This window comes from Physcomitrium patens, chromosome 10, assembly GCF_059467195.1.
Source record: "Physcomitrium patens ecotype Gransden chromosome 10, ASM5946719v1, whole genome shotgun sequence".
Lineage (NCBI taxonomy): Eukaryota > Viridiplantae > Streptophyta > Bryopsida > Funariales > Funariaceae > Physcomitrium > Physcomitrium patens.
Window position 1 is genome coordinate 3,992,745 of NC_143419.1, and position 14,948 is coordinate 4,007,692.

At 39.0% G+C, this 14,948-nt stretch overlaps 1 protein-coding gene across 6 annotated transcripts; it reads right to left on the reverse strand.

The window, feature by feature from the left end:
• Positions 1–487: 487 nt before the first annotated feature.
• LOC112288050 (uncharacterized) lies at positions 488–5,834 on the reverse strand. Of its 6 annotated transcripts, XM_090253485.1 has the most exons (7): positions 5,061–5,199; positions 4,782–4,897; positions 4,427–4,497; positions 3,687–4,090; positions 3,330–3,485; positions 2,338–3,093; positions 488–2,058 (listed from the first exon to the last, which is right to left on the reverse strand). In XM_090253485.1, the coding sequence occupies exons 4-7, from the start codon at positions 4,005–4,007 to the stop codon at positions 1,027–1,029; spliced, it is 2,265 nt and encodes a 754-aa protein (XP_090109611.1). In that variant the 5' UTR covers positions 4,008–4,090; positions 4,427–4,497; positions 4,782–4,897; positions 5,061–5,199; the 3' UTR covers positions 488–1,026. The 6 variants fall into 6 exon arrangements, with proteins under 6 accessions (XP_090109611.1, XP_090109610.1, XP_024387600.1 ...); XM_090253484.1 differs by lacking the exon at positions 4,427–4,497 and having other exon boundaries at positions 5,061–5,673; XM_024531832.3 differs by lacking the exon at positions 4,427–4,497 and having other exon boundaries at positions 4,782–4,903; positions 5,061–5,228.
• Positions 5,835–14,948: the final 9,114 nt, after the last annotated feature.

Here is a 14,948-nt window from a genome sequence, read left to right on the forward strand (position 1 = left end):
AACAAAGCAAGCGACTTTTCCTGCGAATCAGGACAATCGAAAAGGGAATTGATAAATGTTCGAGGTCAAGTAAAATTCACTTTGCATGCTCCGTATTCTGCAAACACTACAGAGAGCCTAAATAAAGCGTTATGAGACTTTTAATGGTAAACACGAAGTTGGATCAATGTGATGTGGTGTTCAGAGAAGAAAAAACTGTATTACGAACTGCAGATGAGGATTTTAGCAATTACGTGCAAACATCAAAAATCACGTAAAACTAATACGATACAATAAGGATTCAATGGCACGAAACGAACGGCTCATCTAGAACTTAACGTCCGACATGCCGGATCACTAACGTCCGATTGGGGGAGGAGATACTGAATAGTCTCTTTCTCTCCCTCTTTTGCTGATGGCTGCAGGTAGCAGTGGTAGTGAGATGTACCTCTAGTAACACGGAAGAAAGTAGTCAAAAGCCACAGAAAGAGACAACACGCACAACTCATTTGACCAATTTTCAGATGTATTCATGCGAGAGAAAAAAAAATGGATCGTGTACAAGGACGTTAAGGCCACTAAAGTCCCAAAAGAGCCAACCTACGTCTGCTGTTACTTCTACACAGATGAAAGTATGTCTGAAAGTATCACCCACAGAGGTTAGAAGCTGGCTTCTAGTGTACAACTGCAAATAAAAGTGTTCACGCAGGACCACTTCATGCTAGTAAGTTATTTCTTCTTGTCATCTGAAACTGGTCAATCCTTCCAAAGCTTTTCAGCACCTCCTTCAGTAGCCAATCATTGGCATCGGACTCTTCCCAACGACGTGAATGACTGATTAAATTTCCAAAATTATTTTGGAGGTACCATACCTTAGCATAATAAAAGTCTCTTGCAACTTACCATAAACACTCATCTGTGTAAGCTGGTAACAGTGAAACATACATGGAAGAACGACTCTTGTGCGATGGTTGAGTCTTCTTCGATCTAATGCTTTCTGCCATTACATCAGGAACAATACTAACGAGGACCTCCTCAGCAAACACCTCACACAGGGACTAACTCCGAGCAGGGCCTGGAAGTAGTATAGTGAAATTCAACCTGCAACCGCTGATGTAAAGGAACGTTCTCAAGTAGACCCTTCTTGATATCACTTTGAAGCTCACGTAGAGGCAGAGCAGCAAAAAAGTCTTTGATAAACTGACAGCACGATGATCTTCCACCATTGAATGATTTAGCCGAAACGACTAGCTCCATGGGAGTTTCGCTGCTTAAAGCAACAGTATCAGGTGAGGAAATTGTTTCACTGCCGGATCCTACTTTCACTGATGCCAAAGAATCAGACACCTCTGCAGCAGTCTCTTCTGATTGAACTGCAACCTTGGAATCTTCGGACTTCGGAGTTGGCGCAGGACTAAGAGTAGTCTCTGCATCAAACTGCAGAATATAGGCCTCCTCACCCCCTTCTTGGAGCCTCTCTCCTAAAGTGTCAATTATGTAGCATCTGTCTTCTTCTAATTTGAGGACAAAGAAGTGGTCATTCCAGCTCACAATGTAAATAGCTGGTCCTGCTCGCTCAACCTCAGCCCAGATGCTATCAAACGACATCACATCTTGCAAGAATTCCAAGGACTCGTGAGTTACACCTTCGGGGACGAAAAACCCAACGAAAGACTTCTCAGGCACCACACTGAGGGGTCGTACTGCTGCTTCGAGGACAGTTTCCAAATCAAAGTGCCTGTCTGCAAATCTATTTATGAACGCTTCCACAGTGCATAAATTTCTCCACTCAGCAGAACCTTCCCGAATAAGCATGTCAAATTCAGCTTTGCTGGGAACAAGACTAGGGTGCTTGTGTAGCCAGTCCGCTATCACCGCCACAAGAGCAGTGCAGGCACTCTCCCCAGCTGCACTTTCACTACGCTGATCGAAGGAAGCAAAGAACACCTTTGTCGAAAGCTGTGTCCGTCCATCCCTGCTAATAAGATCCTTCTGCTCCCATGTTCCGACAGCAAAAAGCGTTTCTCCAAAGTCAAGTGCTCCGGCGACGAGTGCCAGGCTATCCTCGCTCTTTCGACGCTAATCAAGACAAGAAAAAGGGAGTGAGCGATAAAGCCAGGGGCGACATGTTCAAATAAAGTGTTGCATGAATAAACAACGATTTAACGTTCAAGCAAAATAAATTGATAACCATGTTCAGTGATTATAAGCTAAACAAACCGGGTCTGTTTGTTAAAATTCAGCAAGATGCTCCGCATATTACTTCACTTGAAACATATGCAACGATAGAGATTTGAAAGTGTCAGCGTAACACAAATTCCATGAAAAGAAAAATATATATATGAAGCAGGCCCTCACTGTAATATCTGGAAATTCTGAAGATGACTCTGCCTGCCGTCGATGCCAGTCAATCTCATCTCCACCTTCCTCCCCGTAAGCTTTATTCAGTAATGGCTCCCCACGAGACCGAGGCGACCTGAAACTCAACTTTCTCTTACGCCAAGAAAGCATGCTCATTAAGGAACCTTGAGACGCAATCTCCGCAGTCTCGGACGTTGAAACCTCCTCAGGCGCCGCATTCACTTTAGGAACTGCCATGAAAGCAGCTCGACTATAGATAGTGTCGCGACCTTCAATTTCATCAGTTGCAGTATTGGCAGCTTCATCCGCATGGTGAGGCAGCGCACCCTCAACCACCAGGTTAACACCAGTTAGTGTTCCATAACTGACAAACTGCCCAATGTTAGCTGTTTCAATTTCCTCGCCATACTCCTCCACTTCAGAATCATCAACCCAATCCGAGTCAAAAAGATCCAAAGCGTCCTGTACGCTTCCATCGCTGCGAGGGGAAAACTTTCCACCATCACTTGGATCGACATCCTCAAGTTGGAGGTTTTTCTTAGATTTCAGACCCAAGACTTGTTCCTTAGATAATTCCTTCGAGGATTTCTTTTTTTTCTCCACATCCGGATGAACCTTCACCACATCATCATCCTCTGGATCCCAATTATAAGGGGCTCCTCCAATACACGCCATCGCAGGTCCCATCAACCTGTGTACGCTCTCAAAACCAGCCTCATACACTGTTCGCAACTCTGAAAAGCTGTAGGTGACCTGCAATTCGCAAGAATCGCATCTTAATTTTGGAGATATAAGAAAAAAAATCGACTAAACTGACAAATGAGAGAAGAATAGCGAGTCAATAGTTCAACCTTGTGCATATTGTTGCAATCCTAGAGCCTAATGAGGATGTGTAGGAAATGATTCTGAAGGAATGCGCATTTAGATACTACTACGCCAAAAGATATCGATGAACTGAGTTGGATGCAGAACAGTTTTGAAATCAATACCCGAAAGGAGGCTTCAGAGTAACAATCCCCGCTTTTGGATGTCACAGGTAAAACTGTGTAATTGTTGGAACAGGTCCCGGAAAAAGCCAAAGCCCCCAGATCTAGAACTGCAGTACCCAACACAGAGACTTTGCCTTTGGAGTTATCCGCCAATGCCTGCACAATCGGAACCCGCAAATGCAAATTAACTCGTAAACGACTAATTAATATACTTCACGGCAAAGTACGGGGCGGGTAACCCCTAGCGCATCATACACTAGAAAGAGAGCGTAATCAACACAATTGAACACAACCAAAAGCTTTGAAATAATGTCCCAAAGTTAAAACTAGACGATCTGTTACCATATAATATCTTACCTTACAGAGAACCAGATACACATGCCACGGTTGAAAAACACCATCTTTGTCGTTAGTAAGTACACAGACGTGTTCAAACTCTTGGTCCCATGTTACATCTCCACTGTTCTCCACGCGCAAAGCATTGGTCTTCTCCCGCTTCATAGTTCGAAATCGGGATCCAAGAGCACTCTTTGGTCCCTTCCATTTCAAGTCGACGTACACTTTGGCTTCATCAGAATCGCTAGTAGGTAACCCTTCCAGCGTGTTCAATACAAGATTGACTTGATATTTCTTGGAGAAAAGTTGGCGGAGTGGCCACTTCATCACCTTAATAACCATGGTTACGATTTCAAAGGAACGATCACAGTCAACTTGTATCCCGCTTCAGGTTCCAAAAGCTTCACAAAGCGATCGCAAACTACCTGCATTGAAAGAAAGCTTTTAAGGTCCGTGCTCACAGGTTCACTGTGTCACACCTTCCGTTTATCTCTTACTGATAAGCTGAGGACAATCCATAATCCTTCACTAAGCGTAAATTCACCAGTCCAAATTCGTCTTTCACGACAAAAATTTAAAATATGAGCGAAATCGTGCTTCATGTACCAAAAGTGATCAATACACTTCTAAAGGTGCTGAATAAGCACCGAAAATTCACCGAAAAAAGCACCGACTGAAAATGAATGAAAAAGGCTAATTACTAGCTCATGACATTATTCTGATATTCACATGCAACATTTGTCGCGTGCGTAATTACCAACCTAGCGTAATGCCGCGTTCGCACTCAGAAGAACTCTTCAGCACTCTTAATTCAAGAACCGCCACTTGCATACTGAGCATTAACACATCATACCAGGAGGACGCTCTTAATCCACTTAACTAGCTATCGAGGTTACATAACCACATGAACCTCTGAACATCGAACACTGCGTCATCAAGAAAGGGATATTCTCCTACTTCAATCCCGCAATCGAAGCCTATTGCATGAAGAACCTAGTCCCCTGCCTTCCGTTGCACCCACGCCTACAGCACGCAAGTAATTTCGGGTGCTAAATGTTTCGCTTCACTACCTCTCTTCGACCAATTAAGACTACGCATGTTTAATTGCAAACTTACTTGATTATCAGGCGCGCAGACAAGATTATGCCTCCGGTGCAATGCAGGATAAAACCCCGGGCCTCGGCTACTAACCCTCAATCAACAGCAACGCAGACTTTAGAGTTCAACTCCTCCTGTTTCTTTGACCAAAAAGTAACCACGAACCTCTTCAACGATGACAATAAAGGTCTACAAAATTCGCAAATAGCCAATGCTTCGACGTGTCCACTTTTCGCTCATAGTCAGCCAATACACTGCCATAATATTTCAAAAAAACAGTGATATTCCAACTCTAACCTCGATCGTCCAACGCCAGGATGCTCAAATACGGACCCTTCAATCTCTATTAATATGGCCACAACACGGAACTGTCACCTCTCCTAAATCAACCTGCATCATCGCGCTGTTCTTCCACTTCACTCTTCATAATCCCGCTTCCCTGTTCCCCTGTGCTACCACACCAGCCCGTCCTCCCCCTAACCGATGTCTACTCTTAAGCAGAAACCTGTCACCGCAGCCCGAGTAATCACCGAGCCCGTTCGCGGCACCTAAAATATACTCCTGAACACCTCCAAGCCTCCAAAAGGTCGGAATGCGACCGCAACGAACAAACCCCCGATCTACGTACACTGCTCTCGGACGACGCCAACCTCACCCACCACCACGGAGCAAGAAATGCTACACATTCCCCGCGAGACCGCTCCCATATGCTGCGGCTACTGCCGCGTGGGAAACCCCCGAGGGTGTAAGAGACACCGCCTGACAGCTTCGAAAGAGAAAGCGGGGGGGAGGAAGAGGGGGGGTCCTCCAAAGAAAAGCTCCCTACACCTCACCCACCACTACTACTACCACCACCACCATCATCATCACTATCACCACCGCGTCGCCGAATAACGCAAATAAAGCCTGCCTGTCCTCCATCGCTGTTGGATGTAAGTAGAGCCCTGCCTTAAGAGAGAAAGAGAGAGAGGTGGAAATGTGTTCGTCTTCTTCTTCTTGTCTATTCTCTTCGACGTTTCCACTCCGTGCTGCTGCTGCGAAGCCTGTTGGATTCAACTCTCATCCCCTTACGCTCGCTGCTTCTGCTTTCTGACGGGGGCTTGATATGCTTTTACGTGCCACATGAAGACGGGACTATGGCGCCACACCGACTTAGCTAGCACCGGGTCGGATCAGGTCGGGTTGGGTCGGGTCGGGTCGGATGAGATCGGGTCCGGCCAAGTCGGGCCGGGCCGGGTTGGGTGGGGCTGGGCCGGGCCAGGCTGGGCAAGGCTGTGCTGAGCTGAGCTTTAGGCGATAGTGCAGGAGGAGCCAAGCAGTGCGACAATGGGCGAAGTAAGTGAGTGAGTGAGTGAATCAGATTTTGCAAGTTACGGGCATCTCCTCCTCCTCCTCCGGGGCCGCAGCCTCGTATTCGGGAAGGAGGGGGGTTGCAGGGATGATGAGGATACAGGGCATGAGTGGGGGGAAATAGACACACATTAGTAGAGGCCTGGTGGTGGAGATAACGAGGTGAAGGAAAAGAAGAAGAAGCAGAAAGAAAAGGAAGAAGACCTCTTTTACTGAGAAGAAGAAGCCTAGTGCAAGAGAGCTACTACTGGAGAGTGGTAAGGTGATGGTTTGTAGGGGGTGGCGGTGGTGGTGGCTGCGGCGACCGCCTTTTAAACATTTGGTCCCCTTTGCTGTGTACCTACCTCTTGTTCGTGTGCATGTTTTGTCTTTTTCTTTTTTCCTTTTCTTCTGTCCCCTTTTTTCTTTTTCTTTTCCTTGGATTTTTTTTTTGGGGGGGGTGTGCATGCGGATGTTTTGCATCACAAAACATGTGACGTGAGTCATGCACACACCCATCATCAAACATGAAAATGGGTTGTGCATTTGGACAAACAAACAAACAAACAATGGAACAAACTTGCACCAAATTGGACACCTTTGTTGGTTCCCATCATAGTGGTTGTGTTTAACTAAAGGTATTTTCAGTTTCATTTTGAATGTATTACCAGTATTTTGTTCTTGAAACACATTGTGTGCCAACTAGTTAGAAGTTTGAACAAAACTATTCATGTTTTTCATTGGACTACAATTATGAGTTGTGAATATATTAAACCTACAATACATAATTTGGAAGCTTGGTTTTTAAGCCTACTGTAGAAATTTCAAAGATTTGTGCATTAAGAAAAATAACAATAAGAGTATTCACTGGAATCATGGAAGATTTTATATACATATGTATAGACACACCTACGATTGAGTTAATTATTTTTACAAAAGAATAAATTTTACAACAAAAAATTCTGCAACTAAAGTACAAAGTTGCATTTATGCACATAAATACGGTAAATCAATTGAAACTATCTTTAGATTCTCATTACACTTGCTTCATTCAATAGAGTAAAAGTCACAATATATAAACTTAAAAGAAACCATTTGGAAGCTTATTATGCACATATAAATACATTGACATCAAAAATACAAAATATAAAAACACACACACACATATGCACATACAAACTTATACAACACTCTCTTTAGAGTTTTGTGGCCAGAATCCTGCACCCCCCCTCCATTGCGTTCATCTTTCATTTCTTTGTCTTTTCTTTTACTTCTGTACGTGATGTGCCCATTATGGTGTTAGAAGCCCAATGTGATCAAATGCTTGCTTGTTTGCAAGCTTTGGTGAAGGTGAGGTCAGGAAGGAGCCATTTGGGCAGAGAGTGGACTCTTCTATTGGGAAAGTCAATGAAAAATAAATAAAAATAAGAACAAAATAATTAAAAGGGACAGCCTGCTTAAGATGGGAGCATCTTCTAGACACAGCAAGATAAGCCTCCCTTTTCTTAACTTTTATTGACTCTCTATTTAATGATTCTCATCTCGCATAAATTTAGTTGGTTTGTGTGTTTTCTTCTTCTTCTTCTTCTTGGGGCAAGAGGGCTTTGATGTGCTCGAGAGGACAGGAACTGTGTGACTTCATTAGAAGAGATATATATCATTTTTTCAGGAAACATATTACTTTTGCAATGATTGTTGCATGTGGGTGGTTTACTGCATATCTCCTAACTCTGTCCAAAATGTCCATTCATTATTTCACACTAATTTATTTATACATGTGTTTTGGTTTTTGTTAAAATTGATAATTTTTATTTTATTTTATATTTTCACTGCTTAATTGTTTTTTTTTTTTTTTTTTTTTTTGGAGAAATATCATACATACCCCTCAAATATGTTGAAGTGCAAAGAATACCCATGTATTCTTGATTATAGACAATATACTCCTCACTTTTGTGATAATTGCAAAACTTGATAAGGTATAATCTTATTTCCATTTTAGGTGAATTTGAAGGCCCACACCACATATTGTGCACATTTTCGCACAACACTTTTCAGCATAAGTTGAGCCTTCCACAATTTGGATGCCAATGCTACTATTGTTACCTTCACTGCTATTGCCATTGCCATGTCTACTTCATTACTTATGCTTAGCTTTATTGATGGCATCAACACTGTACCACTTGGAAGATCAAGCTTGGACTTGATAACCTATGAGCCTCCAAATACTAAATCCATTTTCCATCTTTAGTTATTTATATATATTTTGGTGTTAGTCCTCAAACGCAATAGTATTATTCTTGGATCTTCACAATGCCATGAAGGTGCCAAAGACAAGAAGTCAATGAAGATACATAAACAAGTGAAAAATGAATCAAAGAGAGATGACAAACTAGAAGTAAGAAAGTAAATATATTCAATAAAAAATTGGAATGGCTATTGCCAAAGGCTAGAAAATTAGAGACTCTTGAAACTAGACGAGAAGCAAGAAAGGAGTTGATGAGAGTGAAAAAGGCTTCACTCTTGCCTCTATATATACTATCTATTTAAGAGTCACATGACAACGTTTTACAGGACCTCCATCATCTATTCAATTTGTGAAACATATGTCTTAACTTACAAAGCAAGTTTCTTATATGTGCACCACATTTTCAGCTTGTAACACAAGCTACTAATATAAGTGATATGAGACTAATTTGTTGATCAAGTTTCTTACCTATTAATCACCTATAGACATGTTTAAAGGTGAAAATCGCATCTATGAAGCTTCTACATAGCTTTTCCACAAGATATTACTAAATTATCCTACTTTTATCTACTTCTATCTATTCATATTATCTTGGTAACTATAGATATGTCTGTGATTGCAAATACACCTCATGGTTTATAGTGACAAGCTTGTTTAGCTATTTTAGGATTTGTATATTGTATAGTTTGTATAGGTTCATATAAAATTATTTATTTCTATGGTTAATCAATAATATGTGGTCTATGTTGCAATGCTACAAAATCTTCATACTTAATTGTTATAATCAAGGAAAGTATAGAAAGAATGACAACTTTTAAGATCATATATTTTTTTTTTATCAAAATATTTATAACTATATTCTCAAAATACAAAAGTTACACTTAATTTGTAAATGTATGCAGATACAATGGTGATGTCAATATAAAAGCCAATATCAATATTGGTGGGAATAATAACTTATCACAACATATTTTGCAGCAACTAAATAAACATCAATATCCAAGTTCAATTACTTTAAATCAAGGACAAGCTTCTCCAAATGAAAGCCAAACCCTTCCAAATGCTTAAATTTTTTTATCTTACTACAATTTAAATCCACTCATATATGCAAGTGAGAAGGTGGAAATAATACTCTTGCCTTTGAGAATTAATATCAAAACAATTATAACGAATTGAGGATGGAAAATAGATCCAATATATGGAAGCTCATAGGTTTTCAAACTTGGACTTGATTATCTAGGTGACAAAGTATTAATGCCATCAATAGAGCTAGATATAAGTCACAAATGGGACACAGCAATGATGAGAGTAGTAGTAATAGTGCCAATGTCTGATTTGTAGAAGGGCCAACTTGTGCAAAAAAATGTCATGCCAAAACATATGTTGCATGTAGTTTGGACTCTAAATTCACTTAAAATGTGAATAAGATTATATCTTATTAAGCTCAAGGGTAGATTTGCAATTATCACAAAAGTAAGGGATATATTTGCTATTATCAAGAATACATGAATATTCTTGATAGTTTAACATATTTCAAGACTATATATATATATATATATATTAACTCTCTAGATTTAGTGCTCTATAGCTTGTCTCATGGATGAACATTTGGAATGGCTCTATGATTACTATCTTCAATGTCAAATTTTGAATGAATATTGCATCTATATATATATATATATATATATTTGTGTGTTATCATGTAAACTCACACCTAAAACTCTTGAAGCATAATCTTCCCAACTTTGAATAGTGAGAGCACTATAACTTGTATTATCATACAATATTTTGCAAGCATGCCAAGAATACAAATGATTTTTTAGTTTTGTAATCTGGGTTGTTGATTTGAATGCATCATTCAAACAAATTACATCTAAAACATGAATAGTATTTGGATGTGATAGTTAAACTTTACTTACTTATATTTTTATTTATATTTGTGGTTTTTCACTCAAAGTAATCTATTGTACTATCTTCCCTAAATATGATCTCCTTTTTTCTCTGGAAATGGAAGATTGGATATCCTCACAGAGCAATTTGAAAGTACTATTTGTTATCCTTTGAAAGTACTTTTTGTTGCATAGCAAATTTGCTTTGGTAACATTATTTTCTATATATCCTGGATAAAAAAAAAAGGGTCAATTCACACCAGGTGTGTAAGATCACATTCTGCACATTTTTAATCAATATTCAAGCTATTCTCACACTTTCAACAAAGGGAATGTTAACCAGAGGATACATGCAAGGATTCCATTTTTATTCATATTTATTTCTCTAATTTATTCTAATTATTTTTATAAAAAAAAAATGCATCTTTGGTTGCAAGAGGTCAAGGCATGGGATAAAATCACTTTGGAGTTGGTGCACCTGGGCCTACTCCATGTGCAAGCGGCATGGAAAAGAAGAAAAGGATGTACAACAAACCAAAAGAATAAAGAATGGGGTGATGAGAAATAAAGAACAAAATCAAGGAAATGGGAAGGAAAAGGAAGAAGAGCACCACCAAATAGCTTTTTATTTCTTCTTCCTCTTCTTCTTCTCCTCCACCAAGTGATATGAAGAATGGGTTTAGGATTAGGGTTTGGTGGTCTGCATTGTCCACCTTCAATCACATTCTTCTTTTTCCTCTACATCTACTACTTCTTCATTTTTAGTGCACAATATTATCCATTTGAGGTTGCTTGCATGCTTTCCTTTCCATTGGCACCACAGGAATGGTTGCAGGTTGCTGAAGGTACAAAGACTGTTGTGCATTCCAAGGGAAAAAAAAACATTGGGGCACTAGTGCTTGCAACTGGAAGACATTGCTTTGTGGCCAATGAATGTTAAGCCATGGTCAAACAGGCCTGTTTGTTGTTGATGCCTACCCTTTTCCATTTATTGATTTATTTATTTATTCTCTAAAAATTGGGTTCCAAGGACCATGTGCATTTTTCTAGAATGTTGTGTTTTCTTTTCTAAAATATAGAATCTTACATTATTACAAATCCTAAAGACGTCACTGTGCCAAAGAACACGTACCACAAAAAGCCCTTGTAACCCAGCATTATTTCACCAACACATCACTCAGTTATTGTGATTTGCATTAAACTAGACACGTTAAACAACAAGAGTGCAGTTAGCTATTTTTTTCCCCATTTTGGATCTCTCTCCTATTAAGTCTTCAATTTCTCATATTTCTGTGGGTAGATGGTGAGAGGAAGAGGAGGCACGGTCCATTCACAACCAGTGTTCATTCAAAGATGGCTTTTCAAGAAACTCAAAATCCTTGACCCCTCCTCTTATTTCATTTAATTTATTTATTTATTTCAGATTTTTCAAATAACACCAACTGGGTTTGGGGGTAGAAGTATTGTGCTGACATTGCAGGCAAAGTAACAGAAAAAGAAGCAACAAAAAGGTGAAGAACTACCAAAAAGCTTTGGGTGGGAAACAGGCGAAAACAGCAAAACTAGGGGATGGCGCGGCGTTGTTTGTTGCAAGGTAGCCGTGTGGACATGGGGAGATGGTGCCCAGCGTAACATTGAAAAAATCCCCGTTTTGCAGTAAAAATATCGGCAGATTTTCAGCAACGAAGCAAATCCTTGTTGCCATGCGGACCTCACAAATACACTCAATTTCTCACACGAATCCCCACCCTTGCCTTCTGAGGTAGAGGCGTTTGGTGGTGAATGTGACCCACGCTGCGCCTCTCGTTGCCGCAACGCAGGCCTCGCCATCTACCAGTTGGCCTCTCCCCAGCTGCAATCGAATCCCATCCACTAGGCGCTTGATATTTGCTTTTCACCGTGTCCTGGCTCATAATAATAATAATAATAATAATAAAAAAGCCCCAGCAGGAGTGATGTGAACATGCACTGGTTGGTGGCGAAGAAAAATAGACCAAAACGTTTATAAAATTTAGGTCAAAGATGATAAATATAGAAGTAAAAGTAAAAACATAAACAAAGGGTTCTAGAGTCGTTGATTCACGTGGTGTTGTTCAACGGTGGGTCTGAATTCATTGCAGCTTGCACGGATTGCGTCGAACTTCGCTGGATGCCTTCCTTGCGACGAGCCCAGTTGGAGGATTCGGATTTTCGGTAAGGGGGAAATAAAAATAAAAACGAGAAAACGAGAAAAACGTTGAAAAGAGGTGTGTATTTCTTCATCGCCAGAAATTCAGGGCGAGTGCGCATGCAATCCGAGACTGTAGAGTCTGACCGGAAGCAAGCTAATGGCCCAAGTCCTGCCTACACTTCCGAAAGACTTGTTTGTCTAGATATCTGCATCCCAGTCGTCTGCAAGACACTGGCGCTGGTGCCTTGAAGGTGACGATGGAGCTGGGCCTCATCAACAGCGAGAAACAGCACACCAAAAATGCCAAGCGACGACAAGAATTACGAGGAAGCTGGACGACCCATCCTTGCATCAGGATCGGTGGAGACCTTTGTTTTAGTGTCCTTTCTAACTTGCCGTTTGAGCAATGTTGGGCAGGTCGAACTGGGCGAAATAGGAGACCGGAGCAGATTCTGAGGATTCCTTCGATCTCGCAGGTTTTCAAGGGAATTGTGGCTCCCAGTAGGCGTGAAAGCTGCACCCGAAGCCACAGAGCCGGGAGAAGGGCCCCAGCGACAAAAGAACATATTTTCTAAATGTGGAAGCTGGATTCCATGGAAACTGAACTGTAGCTGCTGCAATACGACACAGATATCGCTGCTAGGGATACCGACTTTCGAGCAACGATATGATCCGAGCACACCATCGGATTTTATTTATTTATTTATTTTGCATATTTTGCATATTTTTCAAGTCGATCGCGATCCATGAAATCGGCATCTCGCGAAGCAGGGCCAGCTTCTTCGCCGCGCTGCCTCCGCGCAGTTTCTCATCAACTGAAATCCATGCGCGATGGGTTTCTATCCTTAGATTTTTTGTTTTTTGCTTTTTTTTTTGTTTGTTATACTAGAATTTATAAAACATTCGTCAAAAACGAACATTTATAATTGGTAGTGTGGTTACATTGGTCTAAGAGACTGTTTGTTAAATGTTCGAGTTAGGGTTGGATATTCGAACCTTGATGGGGTATGGGTAGTTCAATGTACAGTCTATCTTGTAACTGAAGTATCTAGCATATCATGTCTAATATATATATATATATATGTATGTTTGTTTGTGCATGTTTTATTAATCATTTATATGGTTTTAAACCAATGTGATTTATCATTATCTATACATACATTCTACAAATCCTTTTCTACTTTGATGTAAGTTTATATCTTCTATTTGAATTTCAAATCATTTCTTTTTTTCTGAAGTTCAATTTTTTGTTTCAACAATTATTAGCTTTAATAATTTGACTTTTTTTTTATCTGGTTTATTGATTCATGAGCTAATACTATGTTATATAAAAGATAACTTTTTATATTAGAACTAATCTATTTTATCCCAAAAAAATAGTTTTTGTTCACATTTCTTCTAGTTTTACATACATAATTTAAATTAAAGTATTAAAAAGTAATAGATCTGTAATTTGTACTAAAATTTCCTCTTTCATTTTAAGTATAAGTAATATTAATCCTCTTCTAATAACCTTGTAAAAAACTCCATTTGTAAGAAAGTGTTAAATGATTATTATCATTTTTAATAATTTTCTAATAAGACTTGAATATATATATATATATATATATATTTCATTTGGACAAAATGTTTTGTTATTGAATAAACTTTTATAAGGATTTGTGTTATTTTTCTATTATAAAAGTCATCTTTAATAGGAATTTCAAATATGGCACTTTTGTAAAACCAAATAACTAGGATTTAGCACTTGATATTTCCAAAATTATTCAAAATATCAAATCCAAAATATCATTGTTCAAACTTTATTACCCTCTAATATTACCCCTTGATATGAAGTCTTAGAGGGAAGAGAGTTGAGACAAGCAATGCAGTTTTTGATATTTGACCCCATCAACTTTTGATATTTTGATTTCAAAATCAAACACCTTGCGAGATGGGTGATTTAGTGAAGTATTAAGTGATGTTGCAAAATATCATGAGAAACTTTGAGCTTGAATCATAAATGAAATTTCACCTAAGAAGACCATATTGAAATCTCCTAATGAAAATTAATTTTCTTTGCTAAATTTCTAAAGATATATATGATTGATTATGTCTAAAGAAATTTTCTTTGTATGAATTATTTTTTGTTTGTTCATATTATTAAAAAAAAAAAAATCTTAAAAAATATTGACAAATTTATGAACATCACTAGTACTTTTATTATTTATTGCTATTTAAACAAGCAATCATATTTTGGTTTCTTATTATTTTCAATTGCTTAAAATATTTCTTTAAAACACATGCCTATTTGCATAGTCTATCTAATTATTGTCCTTATTCTTTGATCATCTCTTTTACATGGTCCATATTAAAAATGTTGTAACAAAACTACTTCTATATTTGACCACATTGTTTAATACTATTTAATGGATTGTAATCTACGAGGTAGAATTTGGAGCAAAATATCTTTTTGGATATAGACTTTCAAATTCATAAAATGATTCATGTCGAAATGATAAATATGATCCTTAATTCATTAGAGGTGTATACTTCAAATCCTTGTACTAACA

Coding starts and splice junctions, on each gene's coding strand:
- LOC112288050 (XM_073536582.2), bottom strand. CDS start 4,007: ATGGTTATTAAGGTGATGAAGTGGCCACTCCGCCAACTTTTCTCCAAG. Junction 3,486..3,686: donor TGTATCTGGTTCTCTGTAAG/GTAAGATATTAT, acceptor CCGATTGTGCAG/GCATTGGCGGATAACTCCAA. Junction 3,094..3,329: donor ACTCTGAAGCCTCCTTTCGG/GTATTGATTTCA, acceptor TGCGAATTGCAG/GTCACCTACAGCTTTTCAGA.